We start from the raw sequence: 25,605 nt of genomic DNA, 5'->3' as shown, positions 1-25,605 counted from the left end.
CAAGCCACCATTGTGCCTTGTCTGCCAGATGTGATTTTTTTTTAATGTTTTATTTTCTTCTTATTATTTTTTAAGTTTATTTGTTTTCAGAGAGAGAGGCAGTGTGCGAGGAAGGAAGGGGCAGAGCGAGAGGGAGAGAGAGAATCCCAAGCAGACTCCGCAGTCGGCACAGAGCCTGATGCAGGGCTCAAACCCACGAACTGTGAGATCGTGACCTGAGCCAAAATCAAGAGTCAGACGTTCAACCAACTGAGCCACGAGGGGCCCCAACTGGAGTGATCTTTAAATGTAAGTGAGAACACGTTCCCCTGCTTGACCTGGGATGGTAAGGAGGGTCTAGGATAACGTTTTACCTCCTTACCATGGTCTCGATGACCCACCAGTTCCCCCAATGTTGATGCTCTAGTCACTTGTTTTTTTCTCTTCCCTTGGACCTCAGGGCATTTGCACTTATACTGGCTGTTTATCTGCCAGAGATCTCCTCTTCCTTGATTTAAAAAAAAGAAATTCTTTTTTTTTTTTTTTAAGTAATCTATGCCCAGCGTGGGGCTCAAATTCATGAACCCTGAGATCAAGAGTTGTGTGCCCCTCCAAATGAGCCAGTCAGGCGCCCCCTAAAAACAAACTTTCTAATTATTAATTTTTTTTAATTTATTCTTGAGAGAGAGTGAGTGAGCAGGGGAGGGGCAGGGAGAGAGAAAGAAAGAATCCCAAGCAGGCTCTGCACTGTCAGCCCAGAGCCTGACGCGGGGCTCCATCTCATGAACTGTGAGATCATGACCTGAGCCGAAATCAAGAGTCAGAGGCTTCACCCACTGAGCTACCGAGGTGCCCCCTAAAATACGCTTTGTGTAGAGCAGTTTTAGGTTCATGACAAAACTGAGCGGAGATTTCCCGTCTGCCCTTGCCTGCCCTCACAGGTGCACAGCATCCCTCACTACCAACATCCTGCGTCAGAAACATTTGTTACAATGACTCTACACTGACCCGTGGTTTCCCTGTTTCCCCTTGGCTACTTACATTCAGGTCTCAGATGTCACCTTATCAGAAAGCCCCTAACTGATTGCCTGCCTGGAATTTCCAAGCCGCCCCCCCCCCTCCTGCCCAATGTTCAAGGTACCGCGTGACTCCCTCCACAGCGATCACCGCCCTCTTAGCTCCTGTGTCTACGTGCCCTAGGAGGAGTTGAGCCCCGGGGCGGGGGTGGGGGTGGGGTGGAGGATGGGGAAGAAGAGACGGGTCTCTGCTTGGTTCACTGATGCATACTCAGTGCCTGGAAGGGAGGGGACGCACACGCTTCCTCGCCTCATCTGCGGTCCAGTCTGGCCTCCAGCCTCTCCTCACCCTCAACTCTGAAGCTAGGTTTCGGGGCACCCTCCCTTCTGCCACCCCCACCTGGGCCCCGAGTTAGATCAGCTGTGTCACTCACCACTCCCGCGTCCCCTACCATAGGTGCTATGCTTCCCCCCCTGAGCGCCGCACCCCAGCCCCGGGGGCGGGGGGAGGGGGGGCCTCGGCCCTCAACCGCTCCCACCCCGCCCCCCCAACAGACACGCGCGCGCACACAGCACCTGGCAGCTCTGAGTATATTTAATGACAAGGTCGTGGGGGCTGTGGGGCCAAACAGGGATCACCCAGAAGTCTGGGGAGGGAAGGTTGCAAAGTTCAGCCCCCGGTCGTCCCCATCAAATGGTGGAGTCATTGGCCGTCGCCGGGTCGTGCAGCTGGTGACGGAAGGAGAGTCGGGCCTTCCTGCTGAAGTAGGCGCCAGACCCTAGGGAGGGTATCCCTCCCTCAGCCACGGTGGGGGCTTCAGCCGGGCCGGGGTTTGGGTCCGGAGGGGCAGCCGGATCCAGGCCTGGAAGGGAGATGGGAGGAGGGAGAGGGGTGTTGCGGCCCGTGTTCTTCCTTCCTTCCCCACGGCGAGGACCCAAGAGGCCGGGGAGGCCACCTGGGGTCCTGGGGCCCCGAGAGGGGGTGTGGAGAGAGCAGGGCTGCTTTCACCGGCCTGCGACCTGGGCGGTCACTCGGGACCTGCCACGCAGAAGGGCCCCTGCTTGCTGTGATGCTGCTGTCACCGTCACGAAGGTGCTATTTTTTTTTTTTTTTTTTTACGGGGTCTTCACTTGCTCATTCGGCAGCGGCCCTGTGAGGTATTTAGGCGGCCCTGTGGGGAAGCCCACCTCCCACCCGCGAAACAGACCATTCTTTTCCCTCCACTGGCTTGACCACGTACCTTTGTCCCCGGTGCGGTCTCTCTGCCTCCCTGCCAGCCCCCCTTTTTCCTCGGCCACCCCCTCCCCATACCTGCTCCTCTTCCAGTCCTCCGCTGCCTCCGGCACCCACACCATGGGAAACACCATGCCCCCTTGAGACCCATCTCACCAGTGGAGGAGACCAGGGTGCTGGGACTGGTCAGGAGGGCCCCAGGAGGAGGGGTGTGGCTGGCAAGCCCCCCCAGTGTGGGCCAAACTACCACTTAGCCTCAGACCGCCTGGTGATTATAGGCGCCAGGGGATGGAAGGAGGAGGAGAGGGAGGAGGGAAGAGGTGGACAGATACCCCATTCAGACACCTATCCTGTCGCGCCCCCTTAATTTGGGAGCCCTCTCTGATCTCCAGGAAGAAGCAGGAGGCCACTGGGAGGGGGCAGGTGGCAGAGACAGACACAGAGGGGCTGGGACCACCGACAGGAGCCGTGAAAATCCGCTGACAGCTTGCTTCCAGCCTGGATGCTGCTGGGGACTCACTGGTATTCTGGAATGAGAATTCAGAATGCCCACGATGTAAAATCATAAAGAAAAAAAAAATAGTCTGTTCTCACGGAAGGTGAAATTGATTGTGCTAGCCGAGGAAACGTTAGGTTCTCACTAAACGGTCCGGGAGCTCTTGTCGCCTTTAATAGGACACTGACAATGGATTAGTTATGCTGTGCCAGGTAGATTCAAGGGACTTTTTACTTGTTATCTTGCTTAATCATGTCAGTGATGCCTGGAGGTACATGTTATCACTGTCCTGATTTTACAAGCAAGGTCACGGAGGCAGCTGGAGCGGGGACTCCCTCCACCCCTACCCCCTGATCCCAGCCCACTCTGTGCTCCACGGTGAGCTTCCCCGCATCAGGTGCTGATGCCCTCAGCCGGGCAGGGGACAGGGGTGGGGGGAGCAGAGCACCCTCGTCAAGGACTCTAAACGCCCCCCAGCACAGCCGTGCAAATGTGCTCTTAACTTGGGAAGTTGCCGGCTCTATTGGACTAGCAGACTCAGAAACCTGTTTCTTGTTTCTTTCTTTCTTTCTTTCTTTCTTTCTTTTTTTTTTTTTTTTTACATTTAAAGTTTATTTGTTTTGATTTTGAGAGACAGAACAGCAGGGTAGGGGCAGAGAGAGGGGGACAGGGGATCTGAAACAGACCCTGCGCTGACAGCAGAGAGCCCAATGTGGGGCTCGAACTCACAAACTGTGAGATCGTGACTTGAGCCGAAGTCGGACGCCTCACCGACGGAGCCGCCCAGGCGCCCCTGTTTCGCACTTCTAAATTACCGGTCTCAAGGGGCGCCTGGGCGGCTCCATCGGTGAAGCGTCCGACTTTGGCTCAAGTCGTGATCCAGCCCCGAGTTGGGGCTCTGTACCAACATCTGGGAGTCTGGAGCCTGCTTCCGATTCTGTGTCTCCCTTTCTCTCTGCTCCTCCCCTGCTTGTGCTCTGTCTCTCTCTCTCAAAAGTAAACAAAAAAATAAACATAAATAAGTCACCTTTATTGAAGTGAAAATTTACATGCAATTGAATACACACATCTGTGTCCAGGTCTGTAAATATTAACAAGGGTACACACTCGTGAAATAATCACCCCAGTCGAGATACAAGACGTTCCCATCACCAACTTCCCTTCCTCCTCTGCGCCTCCCACCCCAGGCAGCTACTGATCTCATTCCTGTCCAAACAGATTGGATTTGCCTGTTTCCGGGCTTTATTTAAGTGGAGTCCTAGAGTATTACTTCCGTCTGTCTGACTTCTTTCAGCATAACGGTTTTTAACTTCGCCCAAGTTGTATGTGTTTGCAGCTTACTTGAGGTTTTTTTTTTTGGTAACAATAGTTTTATTGAGATAGAATGGACATACCATAAAATTCATCCTTTTATTTTTATATATATTTTTAAATGTATTTTAAAATTTTTTTTTTAACATTTATTTATTTTTGAGACAGATAGAGACAGAGCACGAGCAGGTGAGGGTCAGAGAGAGAGGGAGACACAGAATCCGAAACAGGCTCCAGGCTCTGAGCTGTCAGCCCAGAGCCCGATGCAGGGCTCGAACTCACGGACCACGAGATCATGACCTGAGCCGAAGTTGGACGCCCAACCGACTGAGCCACCCAGGCGCCCCTAAATATTTATTTTTGAGAGAGAGCACAAGCAGGAGAGGGACAGAGAGAGAGCGAGACACAGAATCGGAAGCAGGTTCCAGGCTCTGAGCTGTCAGCACAGAGCCCGACGCGGGACTTGAACTCACAAACCGGGAGATCATGACCAGAACCGAAGTTGGATGCTCAACCAGCTGAGCCACCCAGGCACCCCTAAAATTCACCCTTTTATACGATCCAATTCAGTGGCTTTTACTATATTCATCAGTTGAGAAACATCAACTAATTTTATAACATTTTCATCACCCTTGAAAGAGAGCCTGTACCCCCTGTCAGTCACTCCCTTGTCCTTCTTCTCCCCAGCTAGTGGCTAACCTACCTTCGGTCTCTACGGGTTTTGGACATTTCGTCTAAATGGACTCACATAATATGTGGTCCTTTGTGTGTGACTTTTTTTCATTTAGCATATTCTTTTCTTCTTCTTCTTCTTCTTCTTCCTCTTCTTCTTCTTGTTTTTTTTAATTTTTTTTTAACATTTTATTTATTTTTGAGACAGAGAGAGAGACAGAGCATGAACGGGGGAGGGGCAGAGAGAGAGGGAGACACAGAATCAGAAACAGGCTCCAGGCTCTGAGCCATCAGCCCAGAGCTCGATGCGGGGCTTGAACTCACGGACCGCGAGATCGTGACCTGAGCTGAAGTCGGATGCCTAACCGACTGAGCCACCCAGGCGCCCCGTTCTTCTTTTTTTAGAGAGAGTGGGGTGCCTGGGTGGCTCAGTCAGTTAAACGGCCGACTTCGGCTCAGGTCGTGATCTCGTGGTCCATGGGTTCGAGCCCCGCGTCGGGCTCTTTGCTGACAGCTCCGAGCCTGGAGCCTGCTTCCGATTCTGTGTCTCCCCCTCTCTCTGTTCCCTCTGCCACTCGTGCTCTGTCTCTGTCTCTCAAAAATAAATAAATGTAAAAAGTTTTAAATAAAGAAATATTAAAAAAAATAATAACAAAAGAGTTGCATGCTTAACCGACTGAGCCACCCAGGTGCTCCTTCCTTAGCGTAATATTTTCAAGACCTGCCCCTGTGGCAACGCGTGCTAGAGCTCCACTCCTTTTTGTGGCCGAGTGGTGTACCTTGGAGGAACCACCATGTTCTGTCTGCCCATTCAGCAGCTGAGGGACGTTGGGTTGTTCCCACGATTTGGCTAGTTGAGTACTACCGCGTGCAGGTCTCTGTGCGCCCATGTGCTTTCAATTCTTCTGGGTCTTCACCTAGGAGCGGAATTGTTGGGTTGCCATAGGGTAGCTCTACCATTGACTTTTTCTCTTTCAGTTAAAGGGCGTTTGACACACAATGTGACCTCAGTGTTGGGCGAGTACGACACAACATAGCGATTGGACAACTGTATACATTATGCTACATGCTCCACAAGCGTAGCTCCAACCCGTCACCACACGCGGCGCTGTTACAGTATCACTGACTATAATCCCTGTGCTGAACCTTTCATCCCCACGACTCATTTGTTCCCTAACTGGAAGCCTGGACCGCCCTCTCCCCTCCCCCTCCCCTCTGGTAACCACCGGTTTGTTCTCTGTATTTCTGGATCTGTTTGTGCTTTGGTCATTTTTTTTACATCTCACATGTAATGAGATCATATGATATTTGTCTTTCGCAAACTTATCTCACTTAGCATCATACTCTCTAAATCCATTGATGTTGTTGCAAATGGCAAGATAGCATTCTTTTTTTACGGTTGAGCAATATTTCTGTGTGTGTGTGTGTGTGTGTGTGTACCACTCTTCTTTCTCCTTCAATCAATCAGTGGACATTTAGGTTGTTTCTATATCTTGGCTATTGTAAATTATGCTGCTATAAACATAGTGATGCATATATCTTTTTGAATTAGTGCTTTCATTTTTTTTATTTTATTTTTTACATTTATTCATTTTTGAGAGACAGAGAGCATGAGTGGGGAAGGGGCAGAGAGAGAGGGAGACACAGAATCTGAAGCAGCTTTCAGGCTCGGAGCTGTCAGCCCAGAGCCCGACGCGGGGCTCGAACCCACGGACCACAAGATCATGACCTGAGCCAAAGTCGGACACTCCACGGGCTGAGCCGCCCAGGCTCCCCAAGAGCACTAGGATTTTAAACACAGAAGCCACATTCTGTGACAAAGTGTTTGTGATACATATATCGGCTAGTGGATTTGTATTCAAAATATACAAAGAACGAATTCAGTGATATGACATTGTTTTTAAAAAATTACCAAAAGCTGGAAGAGACACTCTGCAAAAGAAGATTATGCAAATGGCCAGTAAGCACGTGAAACTCCATCAGCATCATTACTCCTCAGAGGAAGGCAAATAAAGCTACGACGACTTACTTCCCTTACCCTCAGAACAGCTAATGCTAAAAAGTTGGACCACGTCAGATGCTGGCCACGCCGTGGAACCCCCAGAAGTAACACAGACTGGTTTGGGAAATGCAAAACGGAGCGACCACTTTGGGAGCCCGTCTGGCAGTTTCTCATAAAGGTAAAATGCACTTTTTACAGGCCCTGGCAACGCCTCTGCGAGCCATTTACCCAAGAGAAAGGAAAACGCTTATCCACACAAAGACTCCTACAGGAATGTTTATAGGAGCTTTATCGCAATAGATTAGAAACAACCCAGATGTCCATCGGGAGAGATAAGGAAATCCGCATTTGAAAAAAAAAGAGGGCATAGGGGCGCCCCAGTGGCTCAGTCGGTTGAGTCTGCGGCTTTGGCTCAGGTCCTGATCTCTCGGTTCACCAGTTCGAGCCCCACGTCGGGCTCTGTGCTGACAGCTCGGAGCCTGGAGTCTGCTTGGGATTCTGTGTCTCCCTCTCTCTCTGCCCCTCCCCTGCTCGTGCTCTGTCTCTTTTTCTCCGAAAATTAAATAGTTTTAAAAATTAAAAAATAAATAAATAAATAAAGGGGGCATATTTTGTCTTTTAGAACCTGAGAGTTTCCCACCTGCTCCCGGACTGTGGGTCCCCGGAGAGCGGGCTCGGCGGCGGCCGGCTCGCTCACTGTTGTGCGCCCGGAGCCCGGCCCGGGGCAAGTGGCGAGACGTGGTGCAGGAGCGGTGTAGGAGCGCACGTTCCCCAGCCCCGGCCGCCGGCCCCCGGGCCCTTGCACCGGCCCTGCCTCTACCGCCGCCTCCCCCCGCCGGCCCCCGGGCCCTTGCGCCGGCCCTGCCTCTACCCCCGCCCGCCGCAGCCCCCGAGACCAGCGCTCGCTCGACGGCCTTGCGGCGGGGCGGGCGCGGAGGTGAGGCCGGGAGACCCGCCCCCGGGGGCCGGCCTTTCCCGCCCTTCCCGCCCCTTCCCGCCCCGCCGCCCGGGTGTGGGCCCGGCTCCCTGTGCCGCTCCCTCGGCTGGCGGACCGGCGCGGGCGCCGCCTGCGGCTGCGGGGTGAGGGGCCCGGGGGGCGCGCGGCGGCGGGGCCCGGGCCCCGGCCCCGGGGGAGGGGGGCGGGGGGCGGGAAGGGGCGCGGGCTCAGACGCGCGCCGAGATTTCAGGGTGTCCCTCCCGGGCGGGGCGCGCGGGACTTCCTCATTCCCGCTGGACGCCCCCCCGCTCCCGGCCTGGCCTGGCCGGAGCCCCGGGGTCCCCGGCGACCCCCCCCCCCCCCCCCCGCCCCGCGCCGGCTTCCGCTCCGCCCCGGCTCGGGGCCCCGCGGGCCCGGCGGGAGCTCCAGGGCGCGCCGGGGCCGGGACGGGAGGCGGGGCTGAGGGATCCTGGATGCGGGACCCGGGGACCGGGTGGAGGTCAAGGCGGGTCGGCGGGGCGCTGCAGACCTAAGGGGACGGAGGGCGCGCGAGGGAGGTGGGGAGGGTGGGGGGCCCGGGTTCTGCAGGGCACGGCACCTCCCTGAGGCCTCCCCCTGCGCCCAGGATGGCGGCGACCCCCCAGAGCCTCTTCCCCGCGGGGGGCGAGCTGGACTCCAGCCAGTTGCAGATGGAGCCCGACGAGCTGGACACTCTGAGGGAGGGGGAGGACCCAGGTAGGCAGGGGGGACGGCCCTGGGGGAGGGCGGGGTGGGGGGCGGCCGAGACCTCCTGGGGTTCACATTCTCGCACTTTCTCTCCTCCCAGCTGACCGGATGCACCCTTTCCTGGCCATCTACGACCTGCAGCCTCTGAAAATGCACCCCTTGGTGTTCGCCCCTGGGGTGCCCGTCACAGCCCAAGTGGTGGGAACCGAAAGATACACCAGCGGATCCAAGGTGGCTGGCCGGGCACTCGGGACGTGGGGAAAGGCAGGGCCGGCCCGGAGGTCGGGGAGGAGGGGGCGCTGCGACCCGGCCAGGGGACAACCGCTGAGCGCCTCCCGCCCCCAGGTGGGAACCTGCACTCTGTATTCCGTCCGCTTGACTCACGGCGCCTTTACCTGGACAACCAAGAAGAAGTTCCGTCATTTCCAGGAGCTGCACCGGGACCTCCTGAGGCACAAAGTCTTGATGAGTCTGCTCCCTCTGGCCCGGTAAGGGGACCCGTCTGCTTCCTGTCGGGAAGGCGGTGCCCCATCCTGTCCCTGCCCCAGCCGCCACCACTGCTTTCTGCCTGTGGCACCCTTTCCCTGCCCCAGCTCTGGCCCCTGGTGGTGGTGGGGGGGCCCCCCTTCCCTGACCCCGGTTACCAGGAAACCTTCCCAGCTCGGCTCTCCCTGTCCGTGGTCCTGTGCCAATATCTCAGCCGGGCGGGGCGCCCAAAATGCCCTTGGCAGCTTCCCTCGTCTCCGTTCTCAGGATAGGGGGCCTTTGCCAGCCTCCGGGCCTCCCCCAAGCCTCCCGGTCTGGTGCTTCAGGGATCCAGGCGCTCAGCTTCCTGGCTCCCACTTGACCCTCTTCCCGCCTCGCCTCCGCAGCTTTGCCACCACCCATCCCCCCGCCGGAGAAGCCGCCAACCGCGAGATGCCCTCTCTGCCTCGCGCAGGACCCGAGGGCTCCTCCAGACACGCGTCCAGCAAACAGGTGCGACCCGACGCCGGACCGCCCGGGAAGGCATTTCGTGGGCCCATGGCTCCGGTCCCATCTGTGTCTGTCTCTTGTCCCTGCTTCAGAAATACCTGGAGAATTACCTCAACCGCCTCCTGACCATGTCTTTCTACCGCAACTACCACGCCATGGTAAGGCCCAGGGGCTGGTTTTAGGGGGGGCAGTTTCATCAGACCCCCGGGGGGCAGAGGACCCCGGCCCGTGGGGTCTGAGGGGCTGGAAGCCAGAGTCTCTCCCCTGAGCCTTCGTCTTCCTCGGCAGACGGAGTTCCTGGAAGTCAGCCAGCTCTCCTTCATCCCAGACCTTGGCTCCAAAGGACTGTGAGTGTGCGACATCCCGCGCGGGCCACGGGCAAACCCGCGGATCCCTCCCTGCCTGAGGATGGGGAAAGCAGCGCCCGGTGCGCGGGCAGGGGCGGGGGCGCGGCGGGCATCCGGATTCCTCTTGGGGCATCTCCCCACCCCACGCCCGCTCCCTGACTCTGCCCACAGGGAAGGAGTGATCCGGAAGCGTTCGGGCGGCCACCGAGTTCCTGGCCTCACCTGCTGTGGCCGGGACCAAGTGTGTTACCGCTGGTCCAAGAGGTGAGCCCCGGAGCGGTCAGCGGGGCAGCGGTGGGGGCGAGGAAGGAGATGCCGTGGGCAGGGAGGAACGGACGGAGCCCTCCCGCTCCAGGTGGCTGGTGGTGAAGGACTCTTTCCTGCTGTACCTGTGCCTCGAGACGGGCGTCATCTCCTTTGTTCAGCTCTTTGACCCTGGCTTCGAGGTGCAGGTGGGGAAACGGAGCACTGAGACGCGGTACGGGGTCAGGATCGACACCTCCCACAGGTAAGGCCTCCAGCCGGTGTAGACGGACACCTGGTGAGCCGAGAGCGCTGGGGGTGGGGGGGGCAGGCAGTGAGTGGAAGGAAAGGAAGCATTTCCACCCCATCCCCCACCCCCATCCAACCCCCCCTGGAGCCGGCCTTGGTTTGGAACCAGAGAACTGGTCTGGCCACATGCCGGGGACTGCTCTTAGAACCTAGGCCCAGAGAGAGGGGGTCAAGTACAAGCTTGGGGGAGGGACTCCCGATATAAAATAAAGGGCGCTCCGTTCATTCATTCGTTCCTGGGAGCAAACCCCCCGAGTGCCGGGTGCAAAACTCCGTGCTGTGCCGGTGACCTAACTGTGTGCGAGGCACACGCCTGCCTTGTCCGGGTGGGGTGGTGAATTAGGGACTAAGGGAGGAAGCGGGAAAGAAGGGACAGCCAAAGAGGGAGGTGTCGGGCGAGGCTGGGGCACGAAGGGTGAAGCCTGGGGTCCATCTCGTTGTTCCTGCTCAGGTCCCTGATCCTCAAGTGTGGCAGCTACCGGCAGGCACGGTGGTGGGGCCAGGAGATCACGGAGCTGGCCCAGGGCCCGGGAAGAGACTTCATACAGCTGCACCGTCACGACAGCTATGCCCCGCCCCGGCCCGGGACCTTGGCCCGGTGGTGAGACACTGCCGTCCCTTCGGAGCTTGTCTGTGGGCCTCGTGACCCTCTCCGTGTTTTCTGAGTCCTTTCCTTGGTCCTCTTTGATCTCCTCTGACCCGTTCTGGCTTCGACACCCTCCCCCTTTGACTTCTCCAGTCTTCCTGACCATCTGACCTCTAACCACACTGATTATCTGCCTTCCCTCTGATCTCTCTGACCCCCATACCCAGTCATCTCCAGTCATCTCCTCCGACCCTGACCTCTCTGACCTCCTGTGACCTTTTTAACTGCCTTTTATCACACTGGCTCTCTCTGTGCCTTATGAGCTCTTAAAATCTCTCTGATTCACTCGTTCGTCCAATACACGTTTTACTAAGCACCTACTACGTGCCAGGCCCAGTGGCAGGAATAAGACAACCCAGTAGGTGATTCAGTCACAGAACGATGGTAACTTCCGGCCGTTCCGGTGGTAGATACAGGGTACCGGGCACAGCGGGGGAACATCTGCCCACCCCCCCCCCCCACCCCCCCCCCCTGCCGTGGGGATGTCAGGACTGCCTTGCAGAAGGCAGTGACCCTGAGGTTGGCCTTAGGAAGAAAGCGGAGACTAGCCTGTGCACCGAGGCTAGAAGAAGCAGGCTGGCATGTTTGGTGACCCTGGCGGGGGTGGGGGGGGAGGAGTGGCCAGAGAACAGTCTAGGGGTTGACAGCGCCTGGGTGTGCCCCGCGTGCTAAGCTGAAGCGGTTGGACTTCATCATGGGCAGGAGGGAGTGGTGGAAGGATTCTTTTCTTGGAGGCGGTGTTGACATTCATTTGTTTCATAAGAACTACTAGCTGATACTTACGGAGTTCTCACTGCGTGCTGGGAGCGGCGCTAAGTATGATTCAACCCTCTCGCGAACCCGACGAGGCAGGCACAGTTGCTGTGTCCATTTTGCGGATGAGAATGTTGAGGCAAGGAGAAGCTGAGGGACTTGCCCAAGGTCCGACACCCTGTAGACAGCGGAAGCAGGATTCAAACCCAGGCAGTCTGGGTCAAGACCCCACTCTTCACCATCATACTATTTGTTGTTCAAAAGCCAAAACGATACGACGCAGAAGCACAATAAGTGAAAAACTTAAGTTCCCCTTCGTTGCCCGGCCCTTTACTCCCTGGCCTCACGTCTGCCCTAGACCCAACAGCCCAGCTCTCTCCCCGGAAATAACCCTCACAACAGAGTCCTGTGTATCTTCTCCTTTCTCGGCCTGTACACTTTCATAGGCTATGCGCATACATTACTTTTTGGTTTAATGTAAATGAGATCATGAACTTACTTTTGTGGCTTATTTTTTTTTTCCCACTTAATGTGTGTGTTAGAGATTAGGCATTCAGATTCTTTCTTATTCTATTCTATTCTATTCTATTCTATTCTATTCTATTCTATTCTATTCTATTCTATTCTATTCTATTTTATAAGTAGGTTTCACACCCAGTGCAGAGCACGACATGGGGCTTGAACTCACAACCCTGACATCACGAACTTGCTTTTGTAGCTCATTTTTTTCTTTTTCACGTTATGTGTGTGTTAGAGATTAGGCATTCAGGTTCTTTCTTTTCTTCCTTTCTTTTTCTTTCTTTCTTCCTTTCTTTTTTTTTTCTTTTCTTTCCCTTTTCTTCCCTTTCCCTCCCCTCCCCTCCCCTCCCCTCCCCTCCCCTCCCTTCCCCTCCCCTTCCCTTCCCTTCAGTAGGCTTCTCACCCAGTGCAGAGTGCAACATGGGGCTTGAACTCACAACCCTGAGATCAAGACCTGAGCTGAGATTAGGAGTTGGACGCTGAACCGACTGAGCCACCCAGGTGCCCCAAATTCTCATTTTACAAATCTTTTTTTTTTTTTTTTTTAGGTTTATTTATTTTGAGAGAGGGAGAGAGGACATCAGCAGGGGAGCCAAATTCTCATTTTAAGCGATGTTGCACTGAACACAGTCTTTGCCTAAGCAAAGCATTTAACAGGATGCATCCCTAGAAATAGAATTACTATGTGCATTTAATGGTATTAAACAGTATGTGTGTCTGATATTCGGATACCGCCAAACTGTCTTCTAAATAAGCTATAACCAGGGCGTCTGGGTGGCTTAGTCAGTTAGGCGTCCGACTTCGGCTCAGGTCATGATCTCACGGTCCGTGGGTTCGAGCCCCGCGTCGGGCTCTGTGCTGACAGCTAGAGCCTGGAGCCTGCTTCGAATTCTGTGTCTCCCTCGCTCTCTGCCCCTCCCCGACTCACACTCTGTCTCTCAAACACAAATGAATGTTAAAAAAATAAAAATAAAAAGGCTATAACCGAAGTACATTCCCATAGTCTATGAGGATTCTCATTCTCCTGCATGCTAATATTGAACGTGGCCAGTGATCTTTATTTTTGCCAATTTAGTGGATTAAAGACATGTTATTCCATTTTGATATCAATTTCCTTCTTTACTGTTGAGATTAAACATCTTTTCCTACGGTTGACCATTTTAATCTCCTCTGTGAACTGTCAGTTCTTAATCTTTGTTCATTTCGCCGTTGGCCTGTGTGTCTTTTTCTTACTGATTCGCTGGAACTCTTTATGTATGATGCGTTAACGTTCCCCACCTTCAGTCATCTTCTTTAGCTTTTCGTGCCTTCTGTAATTTTTAATTTTGCTTAGCTTAAACTGGCAAATTTGTCCCCCTTTCATACGTCTGACACCGTCTGATTTCTCTGATCACTCCTGATCTTTGACCCTGCCGTCACCTCTGATCCATGACTGTCCTCCGGTCTTCACTCTCCAGAGCTTTCTGGCTTCTGATTCTGACCTCCTTGGCTTGACCTTCCCCTCCCTCCAGGTTTGTGAACGGGGCGGGTTACTTTGCCGCTGTGGCAGACGCCATCGCAGGAGCTCAAGAGGAGATTTTCATCACAGACTGGTGGTGAGTAGGGGAAAGCTCGGGCAGGAAGGGGCAGGATAGGGCCTGCCCCGGATCAGCTTACAGGCCAGAGGAGGGAGGGGCAGGGAAGAAGTGGCTGGCTGCTCGCCCTTCACCCCCTGCCCTGGATCCCAGGTTGAGTCCTGAGATTTACCTGAAGCGTCCGGCCCATTCAGATGACTGGAGACTGGACATTATGCTCAAGAAGAAGGCGGTGAGGAGAGTGGCAGGCGGGAGGGGAGGTGCGTGGAGGTGGGTCAGAAGGGAGAAGGAAAGGAAGCTGAAGCTTCAGGGGAGGAAACACGTCTATCGTGGGCTGCTGTCTGGCAAGCATCACCTCCTTTTCTTCCTCAAGAGGAACTTACACCTCCCCCTTCATGCTCCTCCTCTACCTGGTGCAGACTTCTCTCCAAGTACCCATTACGCCTTGTGGCGTTACCTGGGGGTGTACGTGTCTGCCTTTCTCATGGGAATGACATCGCTAGCCTCAGTGTAAGGCCCGGTGTCCGCCATGTTGGGGACATCCATAGACGTTAATGGATAGACAGATGATCGAGAGGAGGGGCCGGTGGGTGGATGGATGATGGAAAGGGGGGATAGATGGAAGGATAGGAGGGTGGAAAGGTGGATCAGTAGCAGGGGGAAGGGGGGGAAGGGATAGATGGATGACAGGTGGCACATATGGGGGTGAGTAAATGGCTGGGAAGATGGATGGATGGATGGATGGATGGATGGATGGGCAGGTGAACAGTGTGCTCACCCACTGCTAAGTTTGCTGAGAGCATCAGAGCAGGGTGTGAGCACTGAGGATCCCCAGGCTGAGTGCACGGATGCACAGAACCCCAAGAATGGGGAAGGATTCGGGAGGTTGGAGGGGGGGCCGTTCTGACCCCCCCTCCCCCGCTCACCACCAGGAGGAGGGTGTCCGTGTGTCCGTACTGCTGTTTAAGGAGGTGGAGCTGGCCTTGGGCATTAACAGCGGCTACAGCAAGAGGGCTCTGATGCTGCTGCACCCCAACATAAAGGTGACTGTCAGGCGTCAGAGACGCCCCCAAAAACCACGACCCTCCTCGTCACACTTCCCCACCCCCTTGACCCTCCCTTTCTAATTTTTTTTTAAACGCTTATTTATTATTGAGAGACAGAGAGAGACAGAGGGTGAGCAGGGGAAGGGCAGAGAGAGAGAGGGAGACACAGAAGCCGAAGCAGGCTCCAGGCTCTGAGCCATCAGCACAGAGCCCAATGCGGGGCTCCAACTCACGGACTGTGAGATCATGACCTGAGCCGAAGTCGGACGCCCAACCGACTGAGCCACCTAGGCGCCCCGCGACCCTCCCTCTCCTTGAACATCTCATCCCCCCATCTTCCTGTCCCCCCCCCCCCGTCCTCCCTCCCAATGTCTCCATCTTCTCTCCCCTAAGCCCGCCCGCATGACCTCCCCCCACACCCGCTGCAGGTGATGCGTCACCCGGACCAGGTGACGCTGTGGGCCCATCATGAGAAGCTCCTGGTCGTGGACCAAGTAGTGGCCTTCTTGGGAGGGCTGGACCTCGCCTACGGCCGCTGGGACGACCTGCAGTACCGGCTGACTGACCTCGGGGACCCCTCTGAACCAGCCGCCCCACAGGTGGTCCCCCCAGGCCTCCCTGAGCGTCCCTAGGCGCACCCCTCCCCAGCGCCAGCCCGCCCCCGCTGGTCACTCGCGTGCTGCCCGCCCCGGGGATTCCTCTTTCTGGGACCCCAGGAAGGCGCCTTGAAGGAGGCCCAGTCCTCTCCCCACCCCCACGGCCCCGTCCCACTCCCCTGGGGTAGCGAGTGCGGCCGAAGGGGAGGGCCCGGTGGGACTCTCTCTGTCTCACTCTTACTCTCTGTGTCTCTGTGTCTCATACTTTCAGTGCTCCTCTCTTCTCTGTGGCCCTGGCTCTGTGCGGCCTCCATGACCTCTCCTTGCCCCTGGCTTGGGTGTGTTCCCTACAGCCTCCCACCCCCGGCTCAGACGCTCCGGCCACCCCAGACCTGTCCCAAAACCAACTCTTCTGGCTGGGCAAGGACTACAGCAATCTTATCACTAAGGACTGGGTGCAGCTGGACCGGCCTTTTGAGGGTGAGGGTCCCCTCCTCCCAAGCCCCCAAAAGCTGAGAGTAGGGGCAGACATCGAGGCGGGAACCGAGAACAGGATGAGCGGGGTCAAGGGTAATGTAGCTCTCCCTCTGGTCCCCTCGTCCTCCTCCCTGCCCCTGATCCTCCCCGGGGGCCCCCCAGATTTCATCGACAGGGAGACCACGCCCCGGATGCCATGGCGGGACGTAGGGGTGGCCGTCCACGGTCTGCCCGCCCGGGACCTGGCCCGCCACTTCATCCAGCGCTGGAATTTCACCAAGGTGCCCACTCCCTCCTGCGGGGGCTGGGGGGGGGGGGTCGGGAAGGGGCCGCCTCCCGCTGACTGCCATCACTCCACCTCAGACGACCAAGGCCAAGTACAAGACCCCCGTGTACCCCTACCTGCTGCCCAAATCCACCAGCACCGCGGACCAGCTCTCCTTCACGATCCCGGGGGGGCAGTGCGCCACTGTGCAGGTGAGGCCCCCTCTTCAGCCCGTCCTCACGCCTCCCTCCCTCCAGCCCAGGGCCCCCGGCCCGAGAGCCCCTCCTCTCCTGGGGTCGGGAACCACAGCATATTCGCTGTTCCGCCAGGTCTTGCGGTCGGTGGACCGTTGGTCAGCAGGGACGATGGAAAACTCCATCCTCAATGCCTACCTGCACACCATCAGGGAGAGCCAGCGCTTCCTGTACATCGAGGTGTGACGGGGGTGAGGGCGGGGCAGAGAATGGAGCGGACCCCGGGGGATGAGAGGGACCTGACAGCAGCGGGATCGGTCCTTGAGGGCCAGCGTAGCCAGGCCTGGAGAAATGCGCAGCCCGGGGCCAGGGCCTGGAGCCTAGGCCTGGGGTTGGCAGGGGGCAGGGGCCTGGCTGTTGATGTCTCTCTTTGGTCCCTGCCTCAGAATCAGTTCTTTATTAGCTGCTCGGACGGGCGGACCGTTCTGAACAAGGTGGGCGATGAGATTGTGGACAGAATCCTGAAGGCCCACAAGTAAGGGGGGGACTGGCCGCGGGATGGGGTTGTGGGCGTGGCTTAGCCCCTGCGGAGGGGCGGGGCTTGGAAGGGGAACAGGTGGGACCTCTGACTCCGCCCCCTTCCCAGACAGGGCCAGCGTTTCCGAGTCTACGTGCTTCTGCCCCTGCTGCCGGGGTTTGAAGGTGACATCACGACAGGTGGTGGTAACTCCATCCAGGCCATTCTGCACTTCACTTACAGGTGACCCCACCCCCCACCCCCAGCCAGACTCTGCCTCTCCGTGGCCATCCACCCGTGCCCCTGCCCTGACTCTGTCCCCATCCCTTCCTGCTGGACTTCTGGGGTCCGCCTCTCTCCTGACATCCCCCACCAGCTCCCCCAGCCTCCACCTCCCTCACCGGCTCTTTTCCCTCAGGACCCTGTGCCGTGGGGAATATTCGATCCTACATCGCCTCAAAGCAGCCAGTGAGTGCTGGGGGCTGGGGGATTGCAGCCCGGGTCCTTCTTGCGTGTCTCTGGGGCTACTGCTCTGAGACGGCAGGCAGTTTTTACTGCAGGGAGACGGGTATAGACCTTGAAGTGGGGAGGCAGCTGGGACAGGGCCCCATCTGCACATGAGGGCACCCCTCCCTACACCCCCACCCCCTTTCTCACAGTGGGGACAGCGTGGCGGGACTACATATCCATCTGCGGGCTTCGCACACACGGAGAGCTGGGCGGGCACCCGGTCTCCGAACTCATCTACATCCACAGCAAGATGCTCATCGCAGATGACCGGACGGTCATCATCGGTCAGTCCTGGATGCTGGGTCCCCGGCAGCGCCGGGGGTGGGGGGGGTGGGGGGGTGGAGCAGGGCCCAGCGGGAGGTGACAGAAGCTGGCTGGTCCTCGGGCAGAGTTGATGGGGCAGGGCCCCCCCCACCCCCCCACCCCCCAGGGCTCAGGCAGACACGTTGCGTCCTGCGCCCATCCCAGGCTCCGCCAACATCAACGACCGGAGCTTGCTGGGGAAGCGAGACAGTGAGCTGGCCGTGCTGATCGAGGACACAGAGATGGAACCATCCCTCATGGACGGTGGGGAGTATCAGGCGGGCCGGTTTGCTTTGAGTCTGCGGAAGCACTGCTTCAGGTAAGGCCGGGTGGGGAGCTACCGGGGTGGCGGGGAGGCACAAGTTGGGAGGGGGTTACTCTGCCTCTGGAGCGGGTGCGAGGGTTTCCCAATCTAGCATAGGGTACCGGTAAAGTAGAGATATCAAGACCATGAGAAACAGATATTAAAAAGATCCGAAGCAGGTTCCAGGCTAGCTGTCAGCACGGAGCCTGACGCGGGGCTCCGACTCACGAACCGTGAGATCATGACCTGAGCCCAGGTCAGACGCTTAGCAGACTGAGCCACCCAGGCGCCCTGAGAAACAAATACTTTAAAAATAACTTGGTAGTTTTTTTTTTTTTTAAAGCATCAAAATAGTGGCCAAAGAAGATACAAAGTAAATTCTGTTGGATTCATTTGTGCTTATTGTACTGTTTAACATCGGGTTTATTTTGAATTACCTGCGTAGGAATAATCTGACTTTTCTGATATTCACCTTCTCCAAGGATCTTTTTTTTATTTTTCATTTTTTAAAAATGTTTATTTATTATTGAGAGACAGAGACAGAGAGTGAGCAGGGGAAGGGCAGACAGAGAGGGAGACTTAGAATCCGAAGCAGGCTCCAGACTATGAGCCATCAGCACAGAGCCCAACGCAGGGCTTGAACTCACGAACCGTGAGATCATGACCTGAGCCAAAGCCAGTCGCTTAACTGACTGAGCCACCCAGGCGCCCCTCCAAGGATCTTAATCTGACCTTGCGGAGACCCTTTTGTCCCGTAGTGTGATTCTCGGGGCACATGCCCGGCCAGACCTGGATCTCCGAGACCCTGTCTGTGATGACTTCTTTCAGCTGTGGCAGGACACAGCCGAGAGCAATGCCAATATCTATGAGCAGGTGGGCACCGAGCGGGGCTGACTGTGTGGAAATCCACGGGTTATCCCGTCCGGGGTCGGATGGAGGCCCCACCGCCAAGCCGTTCCCAAAAGGGGGATGAGGGTGTGGGGGGCACATCGTGGGATTCAGTGGCTCAGGGTCAGCGTGGGGGGATATGGTGTGGGGAGCGGGGGCATCTTGGACTCTTGGCCGAGGGTCTCCAAGCCCCACTGGCTTCTGTGCCCCCCACCCACAGATCTTCCGCTGCCTGCCATCCAATGCCACACGCTCTCTCAGGGCGCTCCGGGAGTACGTGGCCGTGGAGCCCCTGGCCACAGTCAGCCCACCTTTGGCCCGGTCTGAGCTCACCCAGGTCCAGGGCCACCTGGTCCACTTTCCCCTCAAGTTCCTGGAGGATGAGTCTTTGCTGCCCCCCCTGGGGAGCAAGGAAGGCGTGATGCCCCTCGAAGTGTGGACATAGCTACGGCTTCAGCCCGGGACAGCTTACCTGCCGCTGGGCTCCACCGAGGCTGGCTCCCTGCCCCCAACCCTCACGCTGGAGGGCAGTGCCCTCTGAGACCAGGGGGAGGGCAGGCATGCCGGAAGAGGACTAGAGAAGAGAAGCCACGGGGACCCTTCCTTGAGAAGCAGCTGAAGAGGTCACTCCGCCTCTGGGCTGGCGGGGCGGGGGTTGGGGGGGGGGCAGGAGGGCATCCTGAGTTCATCCCCCCTGCCGCCCGGTTCAAACCACTGTTCCAGGGCAGAGGCAAACCCTTGCCCCCACGCCCGGGATGCCTCCCTGGGGGAGGCCCTGTCCTGGGCCTTCCTCCTCCTGCCCCCGAACCCCCTCCCTGCCATTACTGCCAAGGTGGAGGGAAGAGTGAAGCCCCCCGCCCCTGGCTTCACCCCTGTGGTGGGCGGGGCAGGGGCTGGGGTGCACACTTACCCCTCCCCTGCCTGTGGACAGACACTAGCTTTGTATCCGTTCAGTGAGCATTTCATAAATAAATGCCTAGTCTAGACAAGGTCCCCGGCTCTTCCTGGGCCGAACCGCGGCCCGAGCGCTCGCCTCCCCCTTCCCGCCCGCATGTGGCACTGGGGCCCCGCGCCTTCGCCCCACCCGCCTCCCGGCTCCTTCCTGCGGCCTCATCCCCACTGCACCTGCCTGTAGTTTCCGGAACTCCGTCTCCCCATCCCCCCGTCCCCCAGCTGCTGGGAAGGGGAGGTGTTGGAGAAGGAAGGGCAGGGCCACCCCAGGACGCCTGGAGGGCCTAGGAGCCGCTGCTTCAGCTGCACAGGAGAGAAGGGCTGGGCTCAGAGGGGCCGTCACTCGTTCCGCGGGTGACAGCACAGGAAGAGGCGTAGGGGAGCCCCTGTGGGAACGGTTAAGGATACAGGCTTCAGGGCAGGAAGAACTGGGCCCGCATCCTGGGCTTGTCATCACCTAGGCGACCTTCTCAAGTCTTATCACTTCTCCGGGCCTCAGTGGTCCCAGCTGGGAAATGGGAATGATTCTTCCATAAATGGCCGGCTGCAGAGATGTAGTCGGTGATTTATAGATTTGGGGCGCATCCGCCGTTTGCCACACGCCGCCCTAGCAAGTGCTCGGTGGCCACTCGTGCCAGGGGTCAGCACATCAAGCAGTTACAGGCCGTTTGTATCACCGCACAAAGTTCCACAGGCCAGCGCCACTGCAGAGGGAAGACAGACAACACAGGCATACTCAGCGGTAGAAATGTCCCGTTCCAGACCGTGGCCATAAAGTCAACATTGCAGTAAAGTGACTCACATGAATGTTTGGGCTTCCCGGGGCACGTAGCAGTTAGGTCCACATTCTTGGTCTCTTTTACTTTGACGCACCAAGAAGCTGTTTCCGGTTAAACATTGTTGCGGCCGCTGGGTTTCATTGCTCTGTATTAACACAGGCATACGTGCCATTAAATCCTAACATCATAAAAAAAGGTTATGTTTACACTACACTGTAATCTATTCAGTGTGCAATAGTATTGTGTCTACCGACAAAAAAAAAAAATCAATGTACATACCTTAATTAAAAAAATATTGCCAGGGCGTTTGGCTGGCTCAGTTGGAGAAACATGTGACTCCTCATCTCAGAGTTGTGAGTTCGAGCCCCACGCTGGATATAGAGATTACTTAAATGAACTTAAAAAAATTGGTTTTTATTTTTTTTTTTAATAAAAAGTATTGCTAAAAATTGCTACATGTTATTCGAGACTTTGGTGAGTCAGAATCGATCACTGATCACCACTGCAAATATAAGGATAAAGAATTTGAAATATCGCAAGAATTACCAAAATGTGACCCAAAGTGAACAACAAATGTTGTTGGGAAAATGGCACCAACAGACTTGCTTGACACAGGGTTGCCGCAAACCTCCCATTTTTTAAAAAAAATATGCTTGGGGCGCCTGGGTGGCTCAGTTGGTTGGGCATCTGACTTCGGCTCAGGTCATGATCTCGCGGTTCGTGAGTTCGAGCCCCACGTCGGGCTCTGTGCTGACAGCTTCGGAGCCTGGAGCCTGCTTCGGATTCTGGGTCTCCCTCTCTCTCTGCCCCTCCCCCGCTCATGCTCTGTCTCTACCAAAAAATGAATAAATGTTAAAAAAATTAAAAAAATACATGCTGAAACTAGGCCTGCCTGTAAATGCTATGAGTGTGGCACACATTGGGTTGAAGAAGGTCACCTCCCAGGGCAGGTGGGGAGGAGGCGATAATGGGTATACAGAGAGAGTTCTCCACGTGAATTGGTAGCATTTCTCTCTCTCTTTTTTTTAATGTTTATTTTGAGAGAGAGGGAGAGAGAATCCCAAGCAGGCCCCGCGCTGCCAGTGCGGAGCTCGACTCGGGAGATGGTGACCTGAGCTGAAATGGAGAGTCTGACGCTTAACCGACTGAACCACTCAGGCGCCCCGTGTAATTTCTCTCTTAAGCTGAGTGGTCGGTCGATGAAGTTGTAATATACATATTCCTATCTCTTTCTGTATCCGAACTACTTTGCAATTAGAGAAAAAGTTGAGCACAGATCCTGGCTTTCGCCCTTGATGTCCCTCAGCCTCGGTCTTGGAACTGACCACAGGAGCGGGGAGAAACGAGCTAGGGGTGGGGCAGGGCAAGCAGTTTAGGAAGGCTTTCTGGAAGAGGGGGCATGCTGGTGGATGACAGCTTGGAGGGAGGGGAGGCTCGCCGCCTGGCTCCCCGCCTTTGAATCCAGCCCTCCTTTCCTCTGAAGAAGCCCCCACCACAGAGAAATCCCCCCCTCCCACATCCAACGGTCCCCTGGTACTAATTGGCATTCTGCTAATTAGCCTCATTGCCAGCCTAAGTGCCTCCTTCCCTGGGGGACTTTTACCTCATTAACTGTGGAGGAGGGCGGTGGGGGCGGCAGCTGTCCCGAGGTGGGCTGGGACTGGTGGGTTTCTGCACCACACTGCTGGTCCCTCAGCACCACTCCTGAACCCCACATTAGTCCTGGAGTTTCTCGAATGGAGGCCACCATAGTGCGGGGGTCAAGCAGCGGGCTTGGAACCAGAAGAGGTGGCCCTAGACCCGGCAAGAGAAGGAATCCAGCCTCCCAAGGTGGGCGGGAGGTCCTGACAGCCCCTGGGCCCGAATGAGATGTTCATCCATCTCCGAGGGCTCCTATAAGTTGTTTTATTTTTAATATTTTAACTTTCCTTGAAGCCCGATCCAGGGTTTTCTCTACCACATCATCTCTAAGTTTTTATTACGGACAGTCTCTTATACAAAAGACAATACGAACCCTCATGTATCCATATGTCCCCCCCCCCTTTTTTTTTTTTAAATGTTTGGGGCCGGGGCGCCTGGGTGGCGCAGTCGGTTAAGCGTCCGACTTCAGCTCAGGTCACGATCTCGCGGTCCGTGAGTTCGAGCCCCGCGTCAGGCTCTGGGCTGATGGCTCGGAGCCTGGAGCCTGTTTCCGATTCTGTGTCTCCCTCTCTCTCTGCCCCTCCCCCGTTCATGCTCTGTCTCTCTCTGTCCCAAAAATAAAATAAAAACGTTGAAAAAAAAAGTTTAAAAAAAAAAATAAATGTTTGGGGCCAAGCAGTTCTTTATTGATTTCGTTTGTCCTCGGAGGAGGAGGTGTCTTTTTTTTAATATCTCAAGAAACCACTAAACTCTAGGTTAACTGACAGAATGCTTCCATAGGAGCCATGCAAACAGTGAGCATGACTCTGAGGACCGGGACAATTCTGCAGTGTATTCAGGTTCTAGCAGTTACTGTTAAAGGAACCCGAGGAAAACAAGTTCAGCAGGTCAGCCTCTCTGGAAGCCATCAGATGTGAAGATCTGCACAGAATGTGTCTGATTCACAACTGGAATAAACCAACCTGGGGATCCTTTATAATTCGTGTGTATGTGTGTATGGGACTAGGGGTCACTATTACTATTCTGTGGAGGCGGAGATTAGGGTCACTGTACATTGAATTTCTCCAGCTTCAGTAATTATGAGCACAGGGGGTCAGTCCTGTTTCTCTGCACTTCGCACCTTCCAGATTGCACTGCCTTTTGAGGTTTGAGGGCTATCCTATCCTTGTGGTCTTCATTTGCTCATTCATTGATTCAGTAGCTCCCCCCCCCTTTTTTTTAATATTTATTGAAAGAGAGCGAGAGCGAGAGCGAGAGCGAGAGCGAGAGAGCACAAGCTGGGTAGGGCCAGAGGGAGACAGAGTGAGAGAGAATCCCAAGCAGCCTCCGCACTCCGATGAGGGGTTCCAACTCATGAACTGTGAGAACATGACCTGAGCCGGAATCAAGAGTCAGCCGCTTAACCGACTGAGCCACCCAGGTGCCCGAATTCAGTATCCCTTATTAAACACTGCCTATGAGTCGGGCATAAGTAAACTTATCAAAGACCTAGTATATGCCAAGTGCTTTACGTATCTAATTTTACTTTATTAATCTCCCTATTATCTCTAAGTCTCTGAGAGATTAATGACCTGTCCAAAGCACTAACTTCGAATCGTTTTTTCCCCCCTCTCCCATGGTTTTGATCTTGCATGAGCGCCTGCCCAGATAACAGAGGGCTTCATTCACTTACGTGATACGGAACCTCTAATGGGTGCCAAGACCTGTACTGAACGAGGCTGACACGACTGCTGCGTTTAAGGAGATTCAACAGACACTTAAAAGTGTCAAATGTGAGCATGCATTGAAGCCAGGCAGCTAAAACAGAAGAGCTAAACTCAGCCCTAGTGGGTCAGGGAAGGCTTCCTGGAGGAGGTGACTTAGACACACGTAGGACAAAGCAAAACGCAGTGAGAGTGGGCATGGCCCGAATATTCCAGGGAGAAGAAACAGCGGGTGCACAAGCTGCAGGAGGGTCTGTTGCGTTCTGGCCACTGTGAGTAGATTCCAACATGGCTAGAATATATGAGACTGAATGGTGGAGTGGTGAAAAACAAGGCAGGAGAAGCAGGCAGAATCTTGAAGGTCTTTGGTGCCGTACTGTATTCAAAAGGCAGAGGGGAGGGGTGCAGCGAAGGGTCTCAAACATGAGTGACATCAGATGTGAGTTTCAGAAAAATCACTGTGGGTATGGAAAATTGACTTAAGAGGGTCCAGGCAGGGAGACCAAGCAGGTGGTTTTAAAGAGTAATGGGGGTAAGTGGGGATTGTGGCTTGGACAAGGTAAATAGGAGGGGAGGGGAGCAAAACTGGATGTGCATACGAATGGGCCAAAGAGAAGTGTCCGGAAAGGAGGATGTTAACCCCTATCCAAGGGGACTTTTCATTCTAACTCTCCTAAATGATGTTTGCGTGAAGACCGCTGGCGCTGGTGGAGTCTTTCAGAGACAATACCGTTGCTGGAAGTGATCTCGAGGATCAAACTGCCTTCCTCTTCAATTTCACAGTTAAAGAAAAGCCCAGAGAAGCAAAGCAACTTACTCAAGGTCACACAGCACGACAGTGGCGGAACACGACTCCTCCTTCTTTTCACAGCATCACCCCGCCTCCCGTGAGGCTAATGGCTGGGGTGCTGTGCCAACACCAGACCCAAGGTGACCCGCGCACGATTTTAAGAGGTTGGACGTGGGTTCCTCCTCCTCTCCCTGCTACCCCTTCCCCCACCCGCGGCTCCAGCGATCAATGAATAATTGTTGAAACAGCTCCTTTGCGCAGAACGAGGGGTGCAGAGACAAAGGGGTGCGGTAGGATTCCCCGTCCCCTCTGAGGTCCCCCAGCCGGGTAAGGGGGTAAAGGGCACTCCGGAGGCAGCCGGCACCCCCGCCCAACTCCCACGTGGTTTCTCCAGCCAGATTCCCACCCTGAGGCCCCTCCCTCGGCGGCTCCACTGTTGCCATGGCAATCAGGTGGGTGGACAGCCCATCCTATCTAGAGGCCATCCAGCCCTCGCGTGGGGAGTTACCATAACAACCCCCCTAGTAATAGGGGGGCTAGGTCCCGCCCCCCTTCCCCCGCAAATTGAGGTGGGTGGCTTGATTGGCAGCTGGCACGCGAAAGAGGAGGAAAAGGGAAGGAAGAGCGTCAAAGGAGAGCGAAGGAGGAAATGCGGGAGAGAGAGGGCAAAATACAGGGGAAGGGAAGGAAACGCGTGTGCGCACGCGCACCGGCCGGTGGGCGCGCTCCGCGGCCGCCCGGCCACCGCCCACTTCTTCTCGCCCGGCTCGCGCGGTCGGTCGGTCCTCGCGCGCGCCTTGCGCTCCCTCTCTCTGCTGCGCCTGCGCGCAGGTGTCGGCGCCTAGGGGGAGGGGAACCCGGCGCGCTCGCGTCACGTTCCCTCGTCCACCCTCCCGGAGCGC

The 25,605-nt window shown here is 55.9% G+C and overlaps 2 protein-coding genes and 1 long non-coding RNA gene across 5 annotated transcripts; 1 reads left to right on the top strand and 2 right to left on the bottom strand.

Annotated features, from left to right (window-relative positions):
* Window positions 1-1,572: 1,572 nt before the first annotated feature.
* On the bottom strand, window positions 1,573-8,904 carry LOC102901560 (uncharacterized protein C17orf114-like). Of its 2 annotated transcripts, none has more exons than XM_045045228.1 (4): window positions 8,769-8,904; window positions 5,488-5,625; window positions 2,308-2,756; window positions 1,573-1,858 (listed from the first exon to the last, which is right to left on the bottom strand). In XM_045045228.1, the coding sequence occupies exons 3-4, from the start codon at window positions 2,378-2,380 to the stop codon at window positions 1,686-1,688; spliced, it is 246 nt and encodes an 81-aa protein (XP_044901163.1). In that variant the 5' UTR covers window positions 2,381-2,756; window positions 5,488-5,625; window positions 8,769-8,904; the 3' UTR covers window positions 1,573-1,685. The 2 variants fall into 2 exon arrangements, 1 of the variants encoding a protein (XP_044901163.1); XR_891042.3 differs by having other exon boundaries at window positions 1,720-1,858; window positions 2,562-2,756.
* On the top strand, window positions 7,702-19,828 carry PLD2 (phospholipase D2). The gene is made up of 25 exons (XM_023243748.2): window positions 7,702-7,790; window positions 8,273-8,382; window positions 8,474-8,604; window positions 8,719-8,861; window positions 9,246-9,351; window positions 9,441-9,506; window positions 9,637-9,695; window positions 9,867-9,959; window positions 10,051-10,203; window positions 10,699-10,848; window positions 13,677-13,760; window positions 13,893-13,971; window positions 14,672-14,782; window positions 15,214-15,384; window positions 15,735-15,861; window positions 16,021-16,139; window positions 16,222-16,335; window positions 16,453-16,557; window positions 16,764-16,852; window positions 16,964-17,077; window positions 17,253-17,302; window positions 17,494-17,628; window positions 17,813-17,966; window positions 18,710-18,824; window positions 19,060-19,828. The coding sequence occupies exons 2-25, from the start codon at window positions 8,274-8,276 to the stop codon at window positions 19,282-19,284; spliced, it is 2,802 nt and encodes a 933-aa protein (XP_023099516.1). The 5' UTR covers window positions 7,702-7,790; window position 8,273; the 3' UTR covers window positions 19,285-19,828.
* A 146-nt stretch (window positions 19,829-19,974) lies between these two features.
* On the bottom strand, window positions 19,975-25,478 carry LOC123382094. Of its 2 annotated transcripts, none has more exons than XR_006589916.1 (3): window positions 24,731-25,478; window positions 20,593-20,714; window positions 19,975-20,494 (listed from the first exon to the last, which is right to left on the bottom strand). It is a non-coding gene; the product is annotated as an uncharacterized LOC123382094 (long non-coding RNA). The 2 variants fall into 2 exon arrangements; XR_006589917.1 differs by lacking the exon at window positions 24,731-25,478 and adding an exon at window positions 20,849-21,319.
* Window positions 25,479-25,605: the final 127 nt, after the last annotated feature.

This window comes from Felis catus, chromosome E1 (assembly GCF_018350175.1).
Source record: "Felis catus isolate Fca126 chromosome E1, F.catus_Fca126_mat1.0, whole genome shotgun sequence".
Classification (NCBI taxonomy): domain Eukaryota; kingdom Metazoa; phylum Chordata; class Mammalia; order Carnivora; family Felidae; genus Felis; species Felis catus.
Note: the sequence above shows the minus strand (reverse complement) of the source record. Positions and strands in the feature narration are given on the sequence as shown.